Source organism: Formica exsecta, unplaced genomic scaffold (genome assembly GCF_003651465.1).
Source record: "Formica exsecta isolate Colony F162 unplaced genomic scaffold, ASM365146v1 scaffold201, whole genome shotgun sequence".
In the NCBI taxonomy this organism is placed as follows: Eukaryota; Metazoa; Arthropoda; class Insecta; order Hymenoptera; family Formicidae; genus Formica; species Formica exsecta.
In genome coordinates, this window is record NW_021849308.1 from 1,957,105 (window position 1) to 1,981,035 (window position 23,931).

At 35.1% G+C, this 23,931-nt stretch overlaps 1 protein-coding gene across 4 annotated transcripts in view; it reads left to right on the plus strand.

Annotated features, from left to right (window-relative positions):
* Positions 1-23,931, plus strand: part of LOC115234608 (disintegrin and metalloproteinase domain-containing protein 10) — a 117,784-nt gene that overhangs the window by 80,517 nt on the left and 13,336 nt on the right. For all 4 annotated transcript variants that reach the window (XM_029805794.1, XM_029805795.1, XM_029805796.1 and 1 more), the window contains exon 2: positions 19,755-20,015. In XM_029805794.1, the coding sequence (XP_029661654.1) occupies positions 19,755-20,015 (261 nt within the window). The remainder of the gene's footprint in view (positions 1-19,754; positions 20,016-23,931) is intronic.

The following is a 23,931-nucleotide window of genomic DNA, read 5'->3' on the forward strand; positions in this document are numbered from 1 at the left end:
ATATATATATATATATATATATATACATTGTACATACATTTGTGTCGATGTAGAATACTCTGCCCGAACAACAAGAATTCACAATTTGATATCAAATTTTTCAGTTAAAACAGGAATTTAGAGAAATACGGTATTTTAAATGAATAAAGAGTATATGGTAGAAATCTCTCTTAAAAGGCATCTTATTAAACGTCATTCATTATGAATAACGGATTGTTATAATTTTGTACAAATTATAATTAAACTATGACACCATATTTTTCGTAATAAATTTATATTCACACAAATTCGATTAGTAAGTCATATTTTATTTATTTACATCCTTCGATTTAGCGATGATAAATTTACTGCAATTGCCGTACAGGTAGAGGTAAAATTTACTCCAAGTTCTTACACGAAACGTAATAATTTTTAACATTTTGCGAGTTCTTTTTTTAATGAAACACGCCGTTTCCCGCTGGAGTGTCTTTTTCCAGTCTGTGGAAAATAATAGTTGAGGTTCCTGTAGTCGGCGGTAAGCGATACATCTCGGGGACCGTGAGAAGACATAATCGTGTTTTGCTTACCCGGCAGCCGCGTCTCTTTCATCCCCCTTCACACACACACACACACACACACACATTTTCTGTTCACATTTATAATATTCTCGCGCCAGCTCCGGTCTCGCGCTTTTAACGCGAATGCATTACAGAGGCGCTCAAATTATCGTCGCGCTTTCTAGCACTTTAGTTTCTCTCACTTTGCCTCGCTTTTTGCGACATAATCCGTACTACCTTAAGTCCTTCTGTTGGTCTTTTTCGTCGTCTCTGGTTCGGTATTTGAGAGCAAGACAGCGGTTAGCAATTGATTTTTTTAGCGAGTTATTCAGACAGGATACAAGCGAAAACCATTTGGATTGTAGAGGAGATTTGCCTAAATTGATTTTTCGAGGAGGACATACTTTTCTTCCTCTTTGTTTGGTAGTAAAATTCTAATACTTAAAAATATTCCTTGAAATACACATAAATGTATGTACAACTATAAGCATTATATATTTAGAAGAAAAAAAAAATTATATTATATTTAGATTTAAAAAATATTATATTATATCTCTTATAAGACGTCTGTAATTATCTAAAAACGATCGTAGCGATAATACCTTAATTAGAGAAAACAATAGTTTATTCGGTCGATGTTGTTTTTTCTTCGCTCGCCGAAGCATATGTGAATCATGTGGATATATAATTGAGAATATAGAACGTAATAGCTCTAGAGATTTTTTTTTAATCGGCCAATATATGCAGAAACGGACTGGAATTTAATGTGAATCGTTGGCGGAATTTTGACCTCAGTAAATGAATCTAATTATATTGATAAGATGAACTTTGTAACGCGCGATTTTATTTTATTAAAATATTATTTATTGACTAAATTGACAATTAAAATTTTTGATTGAATGTACAACACAATTATTAATATCTGTAACTTTGTAACGGTTTTACAATATTTAACATTATAAAACATTTTATTGTAAAAATATTATTTAGCATTAAATAAAAGCATTATTCATTAATTTCATGTTACGAAAACGTGCTATTTTGTACTTGTAAGATAGACTGAGATAAACGAAATGCAAATTACATAGTTTAATCTCAACAGCTCTAAATGACTTGGAAACTACCAGCGCCGTGCGATAAGCGTTACATTAGAAGTTGTTGCTTTTAAAGAGATAAGTGCAATGCGGTTGCGAAGCGCAGAACTGTTTTGTCGAAAAGTTATCGTTGTGGCAATGATCAAAATAATTGAAATCTCGATATATAAAAAAGAGAGAAAAAAGTATTTAAAAAAAAAAAACTATCTCGTCACCGGAAAAGATTCGATTTGCTGTCACTCGTGAAAAAAAAAGAAAAAAAAAGACGAGCACTGAAAAAAATATTTTTATACGTCAGAATAAATGAATTTTGTATACACAAAATATATTTAAAATTACATAAAATGAGCTACATATTTTACAAGCCATATGTTCATTTTTCACTAATTTCGGAACACTCCGTATATATGAATGTTTATAATGTGTGCAGGTTTTAATTAAACGCGACTCAGACTCCACTGAAGAGAAACCACAGACATGTGTTTTATATGGATGCAATCTCTATGCGGTTTGAATGTTTTATCGTGTATATAGCTGGTGGCTTGTTTGATGGTTTCCCCTGATGTTTCGCGTCCCCTCAGTCATTCGCTGTCGTCGTTCGCACTTATGCTAATAACAAACCGGTCCGTTATCGCTTGGCAGCGATGCGAATTTCAGATTACCTGCCTTTGAGAAATTTCAAACGTACGAGTCAACGGCTATGCTCCGACGTTGTTTGTACACGTATGCTCGATGAGTCTTTCAAAACTAGTTTTAACTAGTGTTAACAGGAAAATCTGCGATTAATGAGGCAAGTCTTGCCAACTCTATCGGCAATCCTTATTTTTCAAGCAATTTATAGAACGCATCTGAAAGTCGATCACGTAATTTTCTACCTTACAAGTGGAAAACTAGAGAGCGAAAAGTTTCACACGTGTTCGCCAAACTCGTAATCACGTAACTTTTTCCAACGCGATGCGATTTGATTGGCGTTTAAAGCTGTCAGAAGTGGAAAGTAACACTTCATGTGGAACTGTCGGGCGAGCTCTTAGAATTTTCCATTTTTTGTGATATCGCATTTGATGTAGGAATCAGTTGGTAACACATGTAAGCAAAGTCGTTCTCAAAATCTCTTAATTAAAAACAAAAATAATTTGATAGATTGATAAATTATTTTATGGACTTCAATATTCTCTGTTATTGGCATAATATGTTTTATCGTAGGAATCGATAGACCATTGATAGGGAGACATTCGGTAGCGAGAAGTCTTGTATTTCCGACTATAATTCGTATCGTAGAATAGACTTGATCGATATGAATATAGTTAAAGGGTCAGTTAACTCGGATAGTAGGAGCAACAGACTGAAAATAATTTGCCGCAATAAGCGGACAGAAAAGCATGAACCTAGAAATAATTTTCTTCGATGTAAATTTCCCTCTAGAACGAAGAGATAACGTTCTTTGAACTTCGTGTAATTCCATGTCATGAAATGTCAAGCACAATTGATCGCTCTGCTAATTGAAACAATAACATTTAAAATAGTCATAAAAGTGCAAGAATACAATCGTACTAATTAAAGTTTTATGGGCAATGTATCCATAAACTTTTCGTCTGCGACGAGACTTTTTTACGAATAATGAGAAATCGAGAGATTATTTCGAATAGAATTGTATTATTTCAGTCTTTGTTACGTTTATTTGCTTTTATAGTTGGAAACGGAAATACGTGCTGTAGCGACTTACATTTATCTTTAGCGAAGTAAAAGCGAAAAGACGAAGGAATTGAAAACTTGTTGTTTGCCGCTTTTTCTGTTGTTTCCTCGGTTTTCTCCGGAAGTTTTGTCACCTTCCGCCTCAGCCCTCTTTACATTACCGTCATATTTTATACAGCAACTGTAAAGATCAAATCTATAGCCTTATGTAGAGTTTAAATAGAATGTCAGTTGAATTGTCTAGGCTGTTATTTATTGTTACGAGATAATAAAATTATTATTTTTGCGGTACAAAAATAAAAGTCTGTCGTCTCTATATGAAAAATTGTTCAACGTCATTTGAAGCGCAAGCATAAATATATTGTGAGATTGACCCGATGGTATTTTTGTGCTGATAATAATGCGATTGAAAAAACTATAGCGCTTGTTGATAAATATTACATTTACGAGATTTTAAGAAAATATTTTATATTTTATTATATTTTTAGCTGTAATTTTTTTATGTTTATAAAGTTTGATAGTTATAGTAAAATATCGAATAAGGAGAAAGATATTAATAATTTACATGCAAATTGACATACATAAATTATATTTTCTATAATATTTTTTTAAAGGATTTTTTTTTTTTTAAAGTCATTAATTGATCCAATTCTTTTTAGGAAGAATTGTTAATTTTTTTGAGTCGGTTTGTGCGATTAATATTTAAAAAGTACCGTAAATTTTTAAACATGGTATTTTATCTGTTTATGTAAAGATTCTCCCGAATACCATCGCGCTATCTTAAGTGTTTTGCGAGCCATCTTGAAATCAGCAAAGTTGCACACAGCAGCTTTAATCAATTTAATCGAGGCATAGTCGCTTTCACAGATTACGAGTCGACTATACTTTTTAGTTGCGAACTTCTCTCCATTCTCGCACTTCCGCCAGTAATCCAGACTAAGTATGCCGTCGACAATATAGTTCTCGAAAAGCATTCCCTGGTATTAGCACAACGCGTTCACGAGAATGCACGTTCAGGTGTTCAAAGGTTAAGGAGTTTCTCGAGCGAACGCATGGTGGTCCCTTAATTCTCGCCGGTAACGAAAGGAAGTGCGCGATTCCTAACCCGGACGTCGCCGCGAATTAACGATCCTTTACGTTTAAGTAACCGTTAATCCGTCAAGGCGCGAAACCGCAACGCTCTCCCCTCTCACGGGTTTTCCGCTTTTACGGCGAACTTATGATAAATCAACGTCTGAATTCGCGAAAAGCGCAATGTATTCGTGACGCTTTGAAGTGCTCGAATCGATATTACGGTGGAAAAGTAATAATTAAATCAAACGAATGACAGCGTTGCAGATATAAAGTGCCACTCTTTCAAGTACTCTCCAAATTTAATTCAAGTTACATTACCGTTCGATTATCGATTATTTTTTGAAATCAAAAGAATTTGCATTTGCTTCAGAAATGCAACTATCCCGCGACTCGCTTTACAAATGGTATTATACGCAAGTATGCCACGCTATGTGAGAGAGAGAGAGAGAGAGAGAGAGAGAAGGGGGAGGGGGATGGGGGAGATTGGTCGGATCTAACAACGGCCGGCGCTTCCGTTCCATATTGTCTGTAATCGGCTAATGAATTTTCATCCCACGTGCTTTGCGTAAAATCTCGTGTTAGACCGTAATGCGATCATCGATCGTCTAGTTCTATGTTAATAGTGTTGAGAGTTCAAAGTACATTCGCGTCGTGCTTCTCTGCCAATGGTAGTATAATTGCATTTGCTTCGCGTTAGAGCAGCCTCTGCAGGCGATAAGTCGTTAGCGCGTATCGATGGAGGCAAGATACATCTGGGAATTCTGTCTTTGTTGTGTATGCGTATATATTCAATGGCAAATAATGAAATACCATTCACGTAGGAAAATTGTCGATTTTTTTATAATCGTTTCTAATAACAAACATGTTTTGATCGGTCTCTTGTTATAGTGTGTGAATAACGCGTACATTTTTTTATAAATCAGGGATTGCTTTTTATTTTGATATATCTTTTCACAATATCTTAACTATCTACATTGCATATTTTTATTAATTAATTACAAGTTTAAATTTTATTAAAATAACATGCATTTAAAATTAAATAGAAAGAGAAAGAGATTCTATTATCTTTTGAGTTTAAATTAATTTGACGCTTTCCAATAGGAATGGCGGTAACATTTCTCGTTTCCGCTTTACTATTATATTTATAGCCCAAGGAAAATGTGCAATGTCTCTGATAAACCCGATATACGCATGTCGCGACGATTTACGTTAAGAAGAAAAGTAATGCCCGCGGATTAACGCCCGGCGACCGAGCTGTAGAATAAATATCGTTTGTTGAGCGGCAACACGTACGCGAAACTAATCAATGTTATTCGCGTAGGTATCGAGCATCCGACTGCATCGGTTCCTCGGTGATGAATGTGACGCCGCAGATGGCCGCGGATACTAGAATCCACGGTGCCGGGCAGATTTAATCGTTGCACGTACATCGTACAAACGCGCCCGTCATACGCAATGGGGAAATATTTTCGTAGTAAAAGTTTGACTTTTAGTCACGCGCGCGCGATAAACTGTACCGTTACGTTTCGTTACACGACCGGAACGATTGGGAGCAAACTTTTTAAATTTGTTCATTCGCGATATGTACATTTGAACGTAAATCTTTGTACTATCTTTAGACCATAATTTTCATTTTTATACACATATCATAATTTCCATAATTTAGATTGTCTTTGATGAATACAAATTTTCTTAAACAAAATTTTAAGGAAGATTTTCTAACTTGTGTGTACTTTATTTTTATCTCTTTTTTTTATTAAATTTTTTTGGACAGCGAATTTTTGCATAGATAATAATAATAAAAAATTTTTGCTGTTTTGATATATTAATATGTGATATATATTCTGAAACGTATATAAGATATCAGAATTTTAATGCTGTTTATTGATCAATTTTATATGTCAATGTAATGAAGAAATAATTCTTATTTTCTAAGCAGTTCGTACTTTAGTTCTTATAATAAGTTATGTATTTTGGATCTTATTTATTGGACCGTATTTATTCTTTCCGTTCAAAATTTTGATGTAGTTTTATTACTAGAGTGCCCAAATTTTTAGATTGATTAAATTATCTTAACGGACATCGTATTGAAGACAATTTTACAAACACTTGAAAGACTTGGAATTTTGTGTTATACAAATTTTCTTATATCATCCTGATAAATAAAATATCATCGAGTGCGCTTAACATTCTGCGGACGTCTGTTGTTCCTTTATGCCGCATAACTGCCTTCTCGACTATTCTTCTCGTGTTATCGTGACAGCTATTCCTCGTGTCTACTCACGTTATCACGTCACGGTTCTCGCCTGTCTGCTGTTGCATATCGGATAATCGATGGAGCCGTGTAGCTCTTGAGAGAGATACCGGGCGCGACAAAAGTGACATCCCGCGAACCGTGTTCGGAACTAGTTTCCGTTCGTGTCTCTCGTTTGCGCCGCGCAATTTACATCGACTTACAGGGGCTTCCGGTGGTTTTCGCTTAACGCGAGTCGACCGTCGTGTTTACTTCCGCAAGAAGTAGAAAGATGCACGGATAATGCTCGCGCCTTCAGCGGCGTGATTAAAGGATTAAATCCTCGAAGCTTCGTAAGAAGGATGACGCTAATCCTCTCGACGATGCCGAGAGAGCCCGCAACCGAGCAACCCATAAATTCCTCTGTAGCGTTCCGGTTACACGATCGTCTGGCGCAGATTTTGTCGGCTACGGTGCAACGAATGCAGTTTGCCTATTCTGATCAAATCCGGCTTGTATTATATACTTGTATATATATATATATATATACATATATATAGTGTTTATGTGTGCATGTGGGGGTGAATGGATGTGAGTGTAGGTATGTATGAAGCTATAAATTGCAAACACATAAAACTTAAATATTAACACATTAAACATAGTGATGAATATATGTACATCAATATGAAGAGATACGGAGATTGTGGTCTTCTCGTTTTTTTTTTATTTTTTTTCTTCGGCGGATGTCAGCATAGGATGGCGTTTGTGGGACAATAGGCAGGTCTCTGTGTGAAATTCACGAGCAGTATTAAAATAACGTCACGAACCCCTCGGCGATGATTTATGTCGCCAGCGCGAGGAGCCGGACGGAAAAGGGTCCTCTCTCTCTCTCACTCTCTCGTTCTCTCTCTCTCTCTCTCTCTCTCTCTCTTTACCATCCGGCCATTTACAGAGAAGAGGGCGACGGTGAAGGACGATAAATCTTGCGTGCGTCCCTCATTGTGATGCTTCTCTGCCAGAACAGCACGCATGCTACTTCGCGTTTTTGCGAAGCAAGGACTAACGGCAATATGGCCCAAGTTGCACTCGTCGGAAGGTTATTTATCTCTAAGCGAATCAGCACGAGTACGTTTCTTGAACCGCTTCGGTGACGATGACGTGCGGTTAGCAATCGTGAATATTTAATTAATTTAATAATAAAAATAATTTAATACTTATCATTTACGCGCAACAATATCAATGCAGTTTCGTAAGATTTGCGAAGAACGATATATTTTGCACAATAATTTCAAAACTATTTATCGCGAACAAATAAAGCCTGAAAAATAAATTTATTCTGTATGATTACGTTGTTTTTTTGCATGTGAAAGGAAAAGAAAATACAATTTATTATTTTTTAGAAACTTAACAAAAAATTATACAAGAGTTGATAAATTACTTCATTGAATTTTTAACGGAATTATTAACGAATCGCGAGCTTTCACTCCGTCAACGAAATGATTAATAATGTTTATTATGTGTACCATACGCGGTACTTTACAACAGTATGAATAGCTTTTATCTGTCAAACGTGAAACATAAGTGAATTATCATCGGCAGTGTATTTCAGCATTTTGAAACAGGTAGCGTAGCGTTATTTCGTATTGGAAATTTTAGGTCATATCGAGCACGCTCGTATTTGAAAATTGCGAAAGGATAGCATCATCGAAACACAATTTCTCGTGAACATCCCATTTCGCTAAATCTCATTTGCCGAGGAAACGAAACATTTAATAGCAATAACGAAAGTATAGAGAGATCTCGCGTTATTTTATTTTATTTTATTCATGTATTCGATTAATTGAATTCTCCGCGTAATTTTGCCTCGAAAAGAAATTCATTATAGTTTTGTTCGCGCAGATCAAGGAATCGATGTAATCGCCGCATGTACATCGCATGTTACATCGGTGATTTCGAGATTCGTTTTACGTTATATCGCCGACTCTGCATGCGCAAGGAAATTGAATGCACTTTCAGAATACTGGGCATCACTTGTGACATGTCTCTTTTGTCTTTTCCTCCGTGCATCTTTTACGACGGGCATTTCTGGTTTGTACAACGGTATGTCAGAGCCGCGAGGATTTACTATATTACGAAACACATTTTACGAAAAAAGCGGGCCATTTACCATTCGCGAATATCTCGTCATAAATTTTTATCGTGGTCACGTTAATTATCGTACAGTAATGATCGCGGGTTTTTAAATCCTCGAGTCTCGTGAATATAATTTCTAATGCGTATTAAAAAGAATATTCGATTATATGTGGCAATTAATTTCTTTATTTTTATATAATTTTATTATTTAATTTTTTTATATTATTTTACAGTTTGCGACAAGTGTATACTAACAGATTGCTGACAAATTACTGATACCTGCTATTTACAAATTATTTTAAGCAGTCAACTAATATTTTCGAAAAACTGATATTGCATAACTGATATAATGTGTAGTACATCTGATTTATGCGAGGCAAAGCTTATTGTTAATCTTATGCTTTTTGTTATATTATTCGCTTTAGCGAGAATTAATGGGAAAAAAAGGAAATTTTCCGTAATTGATCCACCGTAATATTAATTAACAGACTAATGTTAGACTCATGTTTCTAAACTAATTCAATTAAAGCTCCTCTGTGCAGCCATACTTTGCGTTCCTTGCCAAACAGCGACAGAGTTAGAGTTAAACATAATTCGCGCAACTTCCCAAAACTTGCGAGATCGGCAAATTATATATTCCAGAATGAAATTATCCATATATCTCATATATATACATCATAAAAATATAGCGATTTTTTTTTCCATTGAATTATGTTATTTTATGGTCTACATCATCATTTTATACATTCTTATAATTTAGAAATTGATTTGAGTATAAGATACGTTGTATTTTCTTTTTATCTCGAAGTTCCTTCTTGAATTAAAAATAAAAAAAATAATATTTTTTATAATTGCTAATATATAGTCGGATAAATCGCTCATTATATACGCAGTGGTAATCGCAAATGTAATGGCGGTCTTATATTATTTTAATAGAGAACTTTAATAAGAAAAATACTGCTATTTGATCATTCGATATCCTAGGATATAAATACATCATATACATACAACATACCCGTGGCTTATATGCGGTTGTAATAAATTTCAATTGACTGGCGCGAGCGATAGACACGGCACATTAACCGGCGGTTCTCGAGTTTCGCTCGCGCGAAAGTATTATTTCTGAAGTCTTTATGTCGGGGGAGTGCACGAACAGTCGGCTAAATAGTTAAATTAGATAATGGAGATAGACAAGGCCGGCACGTGAAATTGGGTCAATTGATTCCTCCTCCTCACCATTCGTTACTGTCCTTCAGTTAACACCCAAGTTGGGTCTACCAAATCTATCGTCCGATAGTGCTTGTAAATTCTGCATGATATCGGATTCAGTGGCAGAATAAACGAGTCTAATGTGGATATATGAAAACTTTTAGTTTTCTGATTTATTTTATTTAGAGATTTTGCTAATTGTTGTTTCTGCAATCATGAAAACACTGATTCTTTTTTAGAGACTAAGTCGACTGTAAGAATATACTTTTTCCTTGAACTATTCCAGTCTTCAATAATTTGTAATTAAAAGATGTACATAAGCAATCGTAATATTCCAGCATTTGAAACGTATTTAAAGATGTACGATTTGTTGCTTGTATTAGTAGACAAGCATATTTTAACCGATTCCGGTCGTTAATTATAGCGTACTCTAATGATTTATGTATTGATTAAATCAAGAATATATTTACGTTCTACATTATTAAGAATGTAACTAACACTGAAAATATTAACTCTACATATAATTTATAAGCATGAAATTATTTTTGGAAAAAAATTATTCAAATAGATCAATTTCTGTCTTTCATTTTCCGCTTTTTTATTTTATGTCCCATTTCTAATCGCCAAATTTATATTTTTACTATTTATACGATTCGCTTTGTACCAGATTAAACATCGTTCGGTTATCATGGATTTTACACGATAATGCCGCGAGTATAATAATGACAAATACTATCGTCCGTTTTACTTTTCGAACTTCCGTAAATTCTCGGTTCGTGCGCCCCGGGCAAATCCCTTCCTTATCCAGGCTGCGACGGCGTTAAATTCTTGACGATGCGAATTTCAAGAGCGCGCGGGGAGGATCTTCCATTTTACTTACACGAGATCCTCTTACGACAGGAATCAACACGTAGATCGTGCGCGCGGCAGCGCCGGCTGTAAGGAGGAAGGACATTCCACTGGCTCCCCTCGTGGGGCTGATCGAACGTGTACCGAGTCAACCCTATTTTCACCCCTCGAATCATGAGGTGGTAAATTCTCAATCCCCCGGGCGAACTTCGGTAAACATCGACGTTAACTTAGAAGAACGAGAGAACCTACGGAAGAGAAAAAGAAAAAGAGAGAATGAGGGATAATGCAGGATCCATGCGAGGCGAGAATTTATTCGTGGCGAATCTGATAGGAATTAACATGGTCGAATGTGCCGCGATACATATCAATACTTTACTATTATATTCGCATTATACATATTTGCAAGAAAGTCATGCCGTTGTTTTAAAACGATTTGGAATAATTTTGAATAAAGCGGGCATACAAAACTTTTGAAACGAAGTGTTTTTATCTCGATTAAATCGAGATACTCCATGTGAGATTGTCATCATTATTTGAAGATAAATGAAAATATAATATTTTAATATCATTTAAATATATAATTTTAAGAAAAGTAGGAAATGATTGGAGATATTATATGAAAATATAATTATCAATTTTTTATGAGGAAAATAACGTACCATCGAATTTTTGGCGATATTCTTTACAATCTGCAGAAAATAATATTCAAAAGAAATAATATATATCTAAAAGAGGAAAGGAAAACATCTCTTTTTTCATAAAAGTTGAAATCCTCTTTTCTTGCATTCTTTTGTTTTTTGAACCAAGATGCGTTCAATTTATCATACGAGATAATAAATTTCCTTGTCATACGTAGCTCGACGATAAATACGATGTAAGTTGAGAGCTGTCGTCGCGAATTCATGGTATAATCGAGAGATAGAGGTAGTTATGCTCTATCAACTTTCTCTCTCTCTCTCTCTCTCTTCCTCTCTTTCTCTTTAGTTTCATTAATTAGATCTCGAACTTTTTATAAGCGTGTCAAGTTCGATCGATGAGTGTTTATCAAGACGCTGAAGTGATCCAAAGTGGTCTTCAGAATCGCTTAATATATAAATCACGGTCTTTCGAGGAAGTTGCGGCTATAAAGCACTCCATTTTCGTTTAACTTTGAAGATATTGATGGCGCTATTATTTCTGCAAAAGAAACGCGTGAGGAGGCTAGACAAAGAGATTTGGGTCGTAAACGTTTTACATTGAATTTCGTTATACGGAGATTCTCCGTATAACGACGGGAAATTGTTGTAAATAATTAGTAAGCGTTGTATTATACATATTTGACGTCGTTGGTATTACTACGGAGACCTGTTACAACGTATATCGCAGTACGCTCTATTTCCCCGAGGAGTGATCACGCGATCGTTATATTTAAATGTGAGCGAAGCGCAGAGCTCGCAGGCGCACTAAAAGTTTCGAAATACTAAGTTCAGAGGCTTGGAAGTTAGTTAATTTTGTTTCGTGGCTTTGTTTGTCCGTCACATTGTTCGAAATTATTTCGGGAATAATACTAATTACACGCCAGCAACCGCATTCTGTCTCGCTACATCGTCCGGTAACCATTAGTAATTCCGACTCTCCTTTATTATGTCTGCTATGGAGACTAAAGAGATTTAACTGTGAGCTCTACTTTGGTTTGGAGACCATCGTCCTAAAACTGGTCACTTCTAGTGTCGTAAATTGCTGATCCACCGCATATGCGTTTGTGCAAATTAGTCGGTAGAACGTACACATACAAATTAGACTGTACATAGCGTCTAAATTGAATTATTTAGCTCTCGGCAGCAATTTATATTTTCCCTGAAGCTTTCGGATTTGTCACATGGTTCGCATATTAATTTACACCATTGGATTATTTCTGATTTAGATGTTAATTAAGATTAATATTTAATTAAGAAAAACTATCACGACCAGCTCTCGATTTACTGAATGAGCCATTCCCGTGTGATTTTATAACATATACGTAATTCTAATTTAATTTAATGCCAAAGATAACTTAATTATTTGGAGTCTCTGATAGTATCTCGTGTATATTTCGCTTAATATATTTTATGAAAATATGTTGTTTATCATACTATCAGTAATCCTCATTTTTTTTTCGATGAATGTTTTCCAGCTGGAAATTTCACAATGGTTCTGGCTTCAGTCAGTCTTCTTTCTGTTTGCAGTCGTCATCACAGGATATTGTGTGTTTTACTCTTTTATTTCCTTCCATACCTCAGAAGGCTGTTGTTCTTTCGTTTCTTCATACGTGACGCGCATGCGTGCACGTGAGATTGATCGCGAACGGGCCATGTGCCCATCGTGTGTACTCGTAAACCATGCAACGAGAGATCCAGCGGTCCGTGACAAGTTACGCCTCTCCCAAGCGCGTTGTTTCCTGTGAATGCTCTACAGTAGCGGCTACCGGAAACTAGTTCCTCTCCGCGATATACTGGGAGGGAGGCATAAAATTCTATATCGATAGATCGACGATAGACGCGATTCGGCAAGCAGTACATCGAAGATGCATAAATTCAAATTCGCTGGCTTTTATTCTCGATGGTTTTTATGACATTTACCCCGGCGGAGAATTTAAATTGAGTTTTTCACGCTTTCCGTTCATCGGTTTCGCCGATGCGATACCGGTGCCATCCATCACTTCCACAAGTGGCACCTGAGATTGCTATAACCAGTTTCCGAGAGCTGCGATGTGCTCGAATCGATGTCCGAAATGGTTCGAATTCAAGACACGCTAACAAAGTATTCAGGAAGGGGAGATAGCTCATAATTATTTATATGTAGCATCTATTTATAAGTTCCTTATAAATATGTAGTCTCGATTTTTACCTCACATTCTTTTCACGAATAATGTAAAAAAAAATTTTTTTTTAAAGAGACGATTATAAATCACTGAATACTAATGTTCTTGAGTAATATGTCTTGTATCTTTATTTGATCATTCGTTTATCAAACGAAAAATTTAGTATTTTATGGTTTACCATAATCACTAACTCTCCCTCGAGCGAAAAAATTAGATCGAAATAATTTTCCTTCGTGCAGACGACGGTGACTATAATCGCGGTGTAGTTTTAACGTACGAAGGATCGAGATTGAACGAGCTTAAAAATATTATTTTCTAAGATGCGATGATAAAAAGTGAAAATTAAATTCCACGCGCTTTTGGTTTAATTTCGTTGTCGGCATTGTGTGGACACCGTCCGTCGTTTAAAGCGGGTCGTTTTAATTATTCTGCTACGAGCGCCGGATTCGACAAAAGATCACGACGAGAGAGCGAGAATAAAGTGGCGAAAATGAACGAAGATGTGCCGCTATTTCGCGGTAATACTACTGTACTACATCGGGATGCCGAAGCAATTTCACTTGGAGGTTTTTCAAATCGCCAGGACTCTTCCTGCCCGAGACGTTCCATTTCGTTTCTGTAAGGGAAGGGCGTAATGTCGCGTCCGGAAATGAAATCCTTCCGAAACTGGTTGGAACAGCGGATCAAGGGAATCTGGCCAGCTTGGAAACTACGGTCGTCTCTTCTCTCGTCGCGAAAAGTAAACTCGACCGCGAAATCGTTCTCGCCGTATTCGGTCTTGCGATTGCTATTTAGTCGTGCCAAAAAATCCATCGCATCCAGAGCATGTGACATTTGTTTGCGAAATGAAACATTAATGGAAAACAGAAAGTCGAGTTGTACTCGAAGCGCGAGTTGATTGAACTGACGATTTTTCTGTCGCAACAAGTAATATCATGACCGAGATCCAATAATAATTCAGCTTCCTCTCCCTGCGTATGATAATGCACGTACAAAGACGATAGGGGAGAGACGTCTGATTGTGCTCCACTTTACCTTAATAGCGACGAGATAGAGAATCTACACGCTTCCCGAAATGAGCGATAATGCAAAGGCGGTATGAAGCTACTGGATATTTACGCCCACGGAACGTCAAAGAGCATAATGGCACGTGCGCTGACCCGTTTGCCTCAATAACCGCATCTGATACGCGTTACCTTGAGATTTAATTTTGTTCCGGCGTAATGGATGTGACGATCTCGCGTTCGCTTGTGGCCATACTCAATACAATTATGTGTAGCTATATACAGTCGTGAAATATTTAGAAAATAAGATTTCGAGAAATTTGTCAAACCAGAAATCTATAGGAAGGATTTCTATATATATGTATATATATAAAACTAAGATTTTACTGCTAAGAGATTTTAAATCAAAGATTATGACAATAATAAACTTACTTTAAAATACATTTAAATTATATTTTGCATCTATTGAATTGCGTGTTGCAACACTGTTCTCAATTAAAATGTTACTAAAAGAGAGATTTATTAATTTTTTAAAGAAAATATCGCCTTTAAACTTGTCAATTCACAAAAAAGCACAAAAATTTTAGAACGTAATAAAATAAACATTTTAAATAATATATTCAAAATTGTATTTACACGCGCCTATATTTGTGTGATAATTTGTATGCAACAGGCTCGATTATTTCGAGCCCCAAAATGTATATAAGAAGGTTAAACAATGCAATTTCTGTCACGCTACAACGTCGAGCAACGAGAGGATTGATGTTTCTCGCCGGTATCATCAGGTAGACGCACAATTTGCATTTTTGTTCTCGGCCCTGGGGCTCTTTCATCTTCGTATCCAAATATCATGGCGCTCCGAGGAGCATTTTCGACGCAATTCGCGCAAAAGAATACCGACACGGCCGAAGACTGCTCGGAAAATTGGAAAGCGGAGGGGAGGTTAGCGTTTCTCATTTTCCGATATCATCCCTCTCCGTCTCATCGAAATATTACTTTTTATTCTTTCTCCTCGACGTCGACATTAAAGTAGTTGCAAAACCGACAACTCTACCGCTCCGAAATGGGTTTTGTCATTTTCTCGTGGCCGGAGTTATTTTTTCAGCGATGAAATATTGAAGATGTTATGACGCGTAATTAAAACTTGGGTAAAAAAATAAATATTATTTAAGAAAATAGCTCGCGCAATTATAGCGCAATTATAGCGGCGGGTACTATTTAGGAACTAAGCTTGCTCTGAATTCAGGATAGTCCGTAATAACAAAGAAGATTTCCGAGTCATTTATTTACGCAAGATTGCAATATTTCTTTGTCACATGCAACTTTGAATATTAATTACTCGATATATTGATAAATCACACACAAAATTGTCATTTTATTTTATACTTGGATTTTTCATTTTATTCTATGCTTAGAGTTAGATTACAAAAATATTTTCCTGATTGTTAATTTTCTGGACGGTTTGTAAATTCCGTTTGTATCGAATACGCTTTATCCATTTATTACATTTTGTCGAAAGTGAATAGGATTACAAAAGCGGATGAAATTACGGCGAAGCAGGACGATGACTCTTCAATTTCGTGATATCTCTTTGTTTTTAGACAGAATTATATGAGGAAAGCTACATTTTTTTTATTGCGTTTGATTTTCATTCTGTGCTGTACATAACAAATAAAATAAGTTTAACAACTATTCTATCGCATTGTTCATTGGATATTCGATAATTGGGGAGATTGAAAAATGAGAAGATTCGTTTGGAATATGTCAGATAAAATGCATTTGGAGCAGTATTCTGATATCCGTATTTTTTCTTTTCTTTTTTTTTTTTGCGATTGTGTTCTAATTTTATTTAACTATCAAGAAATATATGGACGTTTTCTAGTTTAATAAGAAGACCGAAAAATAGTGTCTTTCAATGATATGTAGGATGCAAACTATTAGTTTTTATTGTACAGTTTCATATACACATTTGCAATATCATCTGTTTGCTAGATGTTGCAGCCGTATTTTTTTTTTCTTTTTTTTTAGCACCAAAAAGATGCCGGCGTGTTTGATTTATTTCTTCACGCTACATCCGGAGCGGAATTTTCACGCTCTGAGATAAACTAGTAACGCTATACGAATGCATATCGATCCGTCTCCCGCTACAATGCATAAAAAGGTATGTCGTTGCAGTCTGTCTCATGCATCATATGTGTCCCTGCAGCTTTAGATGTCGATACGTTTTCATGTTTCGTTTCGAATTCTTCTATTCATCCGAGAGCGGATGGAAATGTAGAAGCGAGTCGCAGCGTTTCATTTTCTGAGTTTTTATTTTATACACATATAGGATATTCGCCGAAAAAAATATATAAGAACTTTGGTACTGACAATAAGGTAATATTTCTTAATGAATTTAGGAGAGTTTTGTTCATTAATGATATAATTACGAAATTATTTAACATTAACAATTAATGGCTTGGCAAATCAAGTATAAACAGATCGTTCAATTTCTTCAATTTATTTCAAATAAGCATAAGAAATTTTATTATTTTATATATATAATATGTTACAAATTTTTTATAATTATTTAAAAATTGTTTTGTTAAAGCTATGGATGATATTGTATTCGTCTAGTGATTTTGATTCCATATTGAAAATTGAAAGCGAGAAATATCGGAATCTGATTAAAACTTTTTATTAAGGAATAATTGATTTCACAGATTCATTGAAAAATATAATTGATTTTCACACTTCGGCACAAATCTCGCGTACATAATTCGGTAATATAATCGGGAGAGATTATTATATATTCTTTTCAGAAATATATATAAAGAGATCGCAATTGTGTTTTATTGATTGCATGACGGGCTTGACACCATCTCGTTATTATGTAATAAATGAATGATGAGAGAAATATTTCCATTAACGTAGATAGATTGGACGTTGTCTAATAAGCCTTCTGCGTGTTCGGTTTTATATCCTCTTCAATGATTTGATCCTGCGGATATAGTGGACAGGGGTTCTAGAAGAGGATGGACAATGAGCTTATTATCTAGATTTTCTTTTTGTTCTAATGCCACGGTCTAAAAATAGAAACTAGAGAGCCTTAACATTTTCTTCTTTTCTTTTCGACTTCTCCGTACTTAAATGAAGTATATATTTTCCACTCGCTATTACGTGAAATGAGAGAGAAAATATAATTATTCTATAAATATAGTTTCCTTCCATTATTCTAATATTGATATTAGAATTCCTTTTGATGCCTTGAAATTGCAGCGCTAAATACATTTGAAAGATGTCATTAAATATCAAAATAGATAATAGAAAGATGAACAATGCACTCAGTCGATCCTTAATGGAACGTTAATTATAACTTTTGAACGCATAATGTTATTAAGTAAGTACCTTTATAATTTTTCCCAGATACTAGATATATGATATAATTCTTTCGCATAATAAAATTAAATGCCTGACGTAAGATCTCAAGATAGCTTATTTTCTTCTCCGTAGCACAAATTGTTTCCCTTGACTCTTTGTAAATCCTTTGCAGTATTTATAAAATGGCTCTTTTTTCATGAGTATAAAAGTTATATCAGATAGAAAGGATAATTTCTGGAGTAATGGAATTTCTTTATAATATCGTAGCGTGTAAATATACAGAAACGAGGAAAGAATATCTATTCTTGTAAGAATTAATCCTACGTCGCACTTATACACAGTCACAGACATCATCGCTTATCATTAGCGTGACACAGTTCGGCATCGCTTGGTATAAACAGGCTTGAAAGTATTAAGTACTTGGAAAATTACGTGCCTCATTTACCGTGATCAACGTTAAAAGTTATGCGTCTGGTATCGACCGGTTCTCTCATTTGCGCAATTGCACTTATCGTGAATGCGAGGCGGCGGAGAGTGCGCGCGTATCTCGTAAAGCATAATGCTAGGTACTTGCCGGGTGCTCTTTAGAAATCGGCTAAATGACGCGACGAGGAAAGTGCATTTTTGCCCTGTATAATATTCATACTATACGACGGCGTTGTTCCGAGAGAGAAAGAGACAGAAAGAGCTTGCGCCGGGAGTAAAGCGCGCATCTCGCGGAAGAAATTTCGGGATTCCGGACGGCGAGAAGAGAATCGCAACGCTTTTGCGACATCTCATAGATACGCAAAGCACGGACAAATTATGGGTGCTTTTCACGTAGCATGGTCGTTGCCACCCTTTTGTCGCGCGCGATTCATTCCGGATTTTTTCACGAGGAAAATGTCATCTAATATAAATTTGCGCTACGCTCTCGGAAATTACGACAGTGATGTCAAGTACGCGAAGGGAAGTTCTGTATGAACCTCTCTGGGTTATCCTCTGCGGAGCATTTTGTCTTGTTAACGTAATTGTGAAAAGGCGCTACTGAACGCGACACAATTCTCGCGACGAATTTCTAGAGGGTTTGACGCGACGATTCTCTCGGCCGGCAATCGTCTCAGATCACATTGTCCAGCATTTTTATCCTGCGATATGTGACAGCCGAGCTGAAAGTTTATTAGAGCGGAAAGAAGTCCATCTCCCTGTCAGGCAAGCTCTGATGAGAACACACGAAAATATCCGCAGTAAATACTGGATTATTCGATCGACCTGATTACGCGACCATCTCAGAAAATTCCTCCCGGTGTTTTTGTACGCCCGAGTTTGGCTGACCATTATTTATCTGATACGCGCTTTAATCTAGATAGAATGAAATATGATTATCTGTGTTATTTGTAGTTCGAAGGAAGTACACGACAGCTGCGATATTCTGAATATTTATGGCATAACGTTGTTTTCCAAGCTATCTACATACATCATATTTTTACATAGCGAGCCTTACGTCGAAGAATTAATACATTAAGGCTATTTAACATTTTAGGATATGTATGACAAGTAGAAATTTGAAATTAAATAAAGATTAAGTTGTAAAAATGTTTGGTAAGGTTGTGGATTTTTTAAATGCGATACAGAAAAGAATGTGTTTCTCTTTCTAGCATTATTTATAACTCAAAAATAATTATTCTACATCAACAGACATCTCTCTACCAATGTGTTTAAAAAAATCTATTGTTGCTTTTGTTACAGCTCGTCGGTTGAACGAGTACATCCGCCACTACGAAACACTGTCATATCCCGTCGAGGAGGTCCATCGAAGTCACCTGAGGGCGAAGAGGTCGATCAATCGCGACAGTACCGTGACGTTGAAGTTCCGCGCGCACGGCAGAGACTTCCACATTCGATTAAAGCGAGACTTGACCACTTTTAGTAACAATCTAATTATTGAGGGATCTACGGGAGAGAGGCAGTACGACAGCATCTCCCACATTTACCTGGGCAATCTAGTCGGTACGTTCACGAAGAGAAAAAGATACTTGCACAAGGTTTTCGATCAATCGCGCCTTTTTTCGATCTTTTGTTGGATACACATCCATTTCTGAAAATGATTAAAAGAATAGCCATTTGAAAACACTTTACGATGTTATGTTATATATGCAAACAAAATACATGGATCATAAAATTATATAAGATTCCTTTTCTTTTATTCTATTATATATGCAATTTTCAGAAATGAATACCAGTTTAATTTATTCGAACAATAGCGTTGCTCTCCAAAATTAATAATTGTTTCTATATGGGAAACAAAGTGTGTTTTCGACAAACGTGTTGGATTTAATAAATTCTTTTAATGAGAAAAGGAATATAAATAACATTAAATAAAATTAAAATTATGACCATTCTCTCGCAATTTCCACTGCTATTTTAGTAAGCTTAAAATTACAAGTTCTTTTTATGTAATTTTTCGAAATAGACAATGGATGGGTTGTGATTGATGATGCAATATATGTATTTCATGGACTACGTCACTTGGGTTTGATTCTGTTTGTCTTTCGTTTCTAACAATCATGCTATGTTTTCCAACTTTTCCTATTTCAATAGTATTTGTTATTAAAGGGAAATGCAGCTGTGCACAACGATGCTTGTGCATGTGCTATAGAGCGCTAGAGGTCTATGACTGGAATATTATATTATGCGTCGATGCACTTCTCCAAATATAGAGTCGTGGTATTATGATATCATACTAGCAATCTCTCTCTCTCTCTCTTTCTCTCTTCTCGGTGCCCCATATATTCACATAAATGATACCGTCAGCGTATAAAGTTACGTGGAATCGATCGATAGCAATCGTTTAGACTTCCTGCTCGCCAGAAGCTGTCGTGATAAAATTATATGAATTTAATTATTTTATCTAATAGTATCACACTACCTTTCGAAAATAAAAGTATCTTCCGAAAAAATAATGGTATGCCATTATTTTGACATGCGAAAGTAATAGAATGACTGCGTGTACGACGAAAGAAAAAAGTAGCTACGCAAAAAACTCGAAGTCAAAAATGCAAAAATGTTTTTATTTGAAAATCTTATACAGAACGTTTTTCTTTGCTCAGAATTTAAACTGAAATAATGGTGTAATTATCGTATGCAATTTATCTATTTTAGTATTAAACAATATTATTTTTGGCTTTATGTCAAGTGGATGTCAGTTCTAATAGAATCTTAACGTGAAACTTAGTTACAGAGCTATTTATTATTCTAAAGTTGTAACAAAATATAGAATCTCTAATCAAATTTTCGCTGAAGGGAAAGCCACTATCTTCAAATTCACCGCAGAATATGCTACTAAAGTTGAATCTTAGACACTCTGCATATTCTCAAAGAACTTCCGTCAAAATAAACTGAATGTAACAGAAGTACAGAGAAGTGCTCTCAACTGTACAAACAAAGAGCCATACTTAAATTTATAACCGCGTCTGTCTGTCTGACCTCCAGGCCGAAATGTTTGCTTCGTCGTCGATGTGCATTCTGGTTGCATTCTACACTATGTGTAACCTCAACGAGGCGGTATTGTTTCTTCGTGTAGCTTTATGCGACGTCCCCGGTAGCCAGGTGTGACACGCAAAAGTGCGTGTCAATGTAGATACTGACTGGAACCTTTATTTCCAGTCTAATAATTTGCGGGAACCCAGCATGCAGGCAATAGGACGTTTTAAATTATGGATCAGAGCGACGAGGTGCTTACGAGAACGGTTTATCTCTCACTCGCGAATTCGCGCCACGATCTTTCCCTTCGACCCGGTTACAGTCGCGGTCTTTGCCGAATAATGCCACGAAAAGGCATACTTCAGATCAGGATCAAAGAAAATTCTAAAAATCGCGGGCTTAGCGAGCATTTTATTGTTAGCGAGCTATTCGTATGCTTGCTACATTTATAAGAAGTTTATTGATTCTAAGCAAAGAATTTATTTCTAAATTAAGCTATATCTTTTATGCCAAATTTTTCAGAAGTCAATAAAAATATGTAGTTTTCACATAAGTTTATTGTAAACTAGAATATTCAAGAGATCTTTTTATTACTGAAGTTTCTTAATTAGTTATGAAGAAAAGTAATTTATTTAAAAGATTAATATATATACTTTTTCTAAATAGAAGTCGGCTTATAGCTATTATATAATAATTTTATTTGATATTTTTGAACGCATAAAAATTTAAAGAATATAACGTATATTAATATACATATCTTTGTAGTCCGAAATTGGGAAAAAGAATTCTGAAGTGATGTTAGAGACTTGCTGAACATTTTTGGTACCGGAAGCGAAAGATTCCCTTTATCTTCGTATCAAAAGGAATTCTGAATTGTGATAAGCTCAGCTGTGCGCGGGCGTGACTTCGCTTTCCTGCAATCTATTATCTAAAAGGAAAAAGGAATATGCGCCATGATGCTGCTGAATATTCTCTCTATTATTGTCGTTTATCTGCTATCTGCAATACATTTAGATTTTGTCTGACGCTTTTAATAATTCAACTGTCCTTTCACATCCAACCCATTGGTTGAAATTGTGTCGCAAAATATTTTTCATGTATAATATGTGACAATGATACGATTTCAATGTTGCCTTTTGCACCAAATTATATTTTCGTCGATAAAAATATATTTTTTTATTTTTTTTCATGCAGAGGGAGATACAATATTTGTTGCAGGTTTTATTGAAGAAATTTTCGCATCGAATAATATATGCTTCCTGTATAAATTGAATTCTCGAATTTCATGGAGCATGATTGCCGAAAAAAAAACAATTTTATTCTATTCTGTAAATTATGTAATTTTATTTTCCTTGATATATCGGATTCATAATATCATTTATTTTGTAATATTAAACAAATATTCTAAATGGCATCGAAAATTACAATTATTCTTTCCAACTACGTATATTAGAGAATTAAAAAGAATAGTAATTTTTTTAGTTATCCACATAATAACAAACGTTATAAATCTTTGAACAAATTGAAAGATTTTAGCAAAAATGAATTGTAAATTATTTCGGAAATTAATTAGTATAAACAAATGACAAATTTTTTATTTTTTATTTTTAAATTAATTTGTACATATAATTTTTTTAACTAAATTTTTATCTACGATTTATTCAATTGCACAAAAATTTTTTTGTTTAAAATAAAAATACCCAGTTCTTATCATGTATACCCAATTCTTCGTTATCGAAATGCCGATATTAATGGTTGAAGAATTCGTAGATCGTAAAAGTGACAATTATGACAATTCGTATATTAAGCATAGGTACTATTAACAATAGCAGAGAAATAGAATGGAGTAAATAGAGAGAAGATATGATATACATTCTATATTATAAATTTATATATTTATAAAATTTTTCAAAAATTTATACTTACACATCAATGCTTTAGAATTAAAATATATGATTTTAATTACAAGTTAATTTAAATTATAAATTTTATAATTAAATTCCATATAACTCTGTCCAATCCTCTTCATTTTTTTCTTTTTCTCGAGAAAAAGATGAAAAATATATCCGCTATAACTTTTCCTATGTGCATCTTGGTTAGGCGAGTAAATTAGACAGCGAGACAGGAGCAGCACGTTGCTGCGTAAGCCAGTAATTTCTGGCACAGAAAGTTTTAGCGAGCGACAAAGTTTCAACCATCGTCGATACTTTTTCAGGCGAAACGAAAGTTCGCAATCGTCCGTACGCGAACATGGTTTCGTACTCGCATGTACTGCCTATCCAAGTATTTATGTTATCTCCATAACTTTCTTTGCTTCTAGCCATAATGAAACGACAGGTTCAAACGAAAAAAGTAAAAAAAATTAATGATATTGTGTTTTAATGTCTGATGTTTCAGAGATAATTAGATATAGTAATTATTACATGCATAGTTATTTCTAATA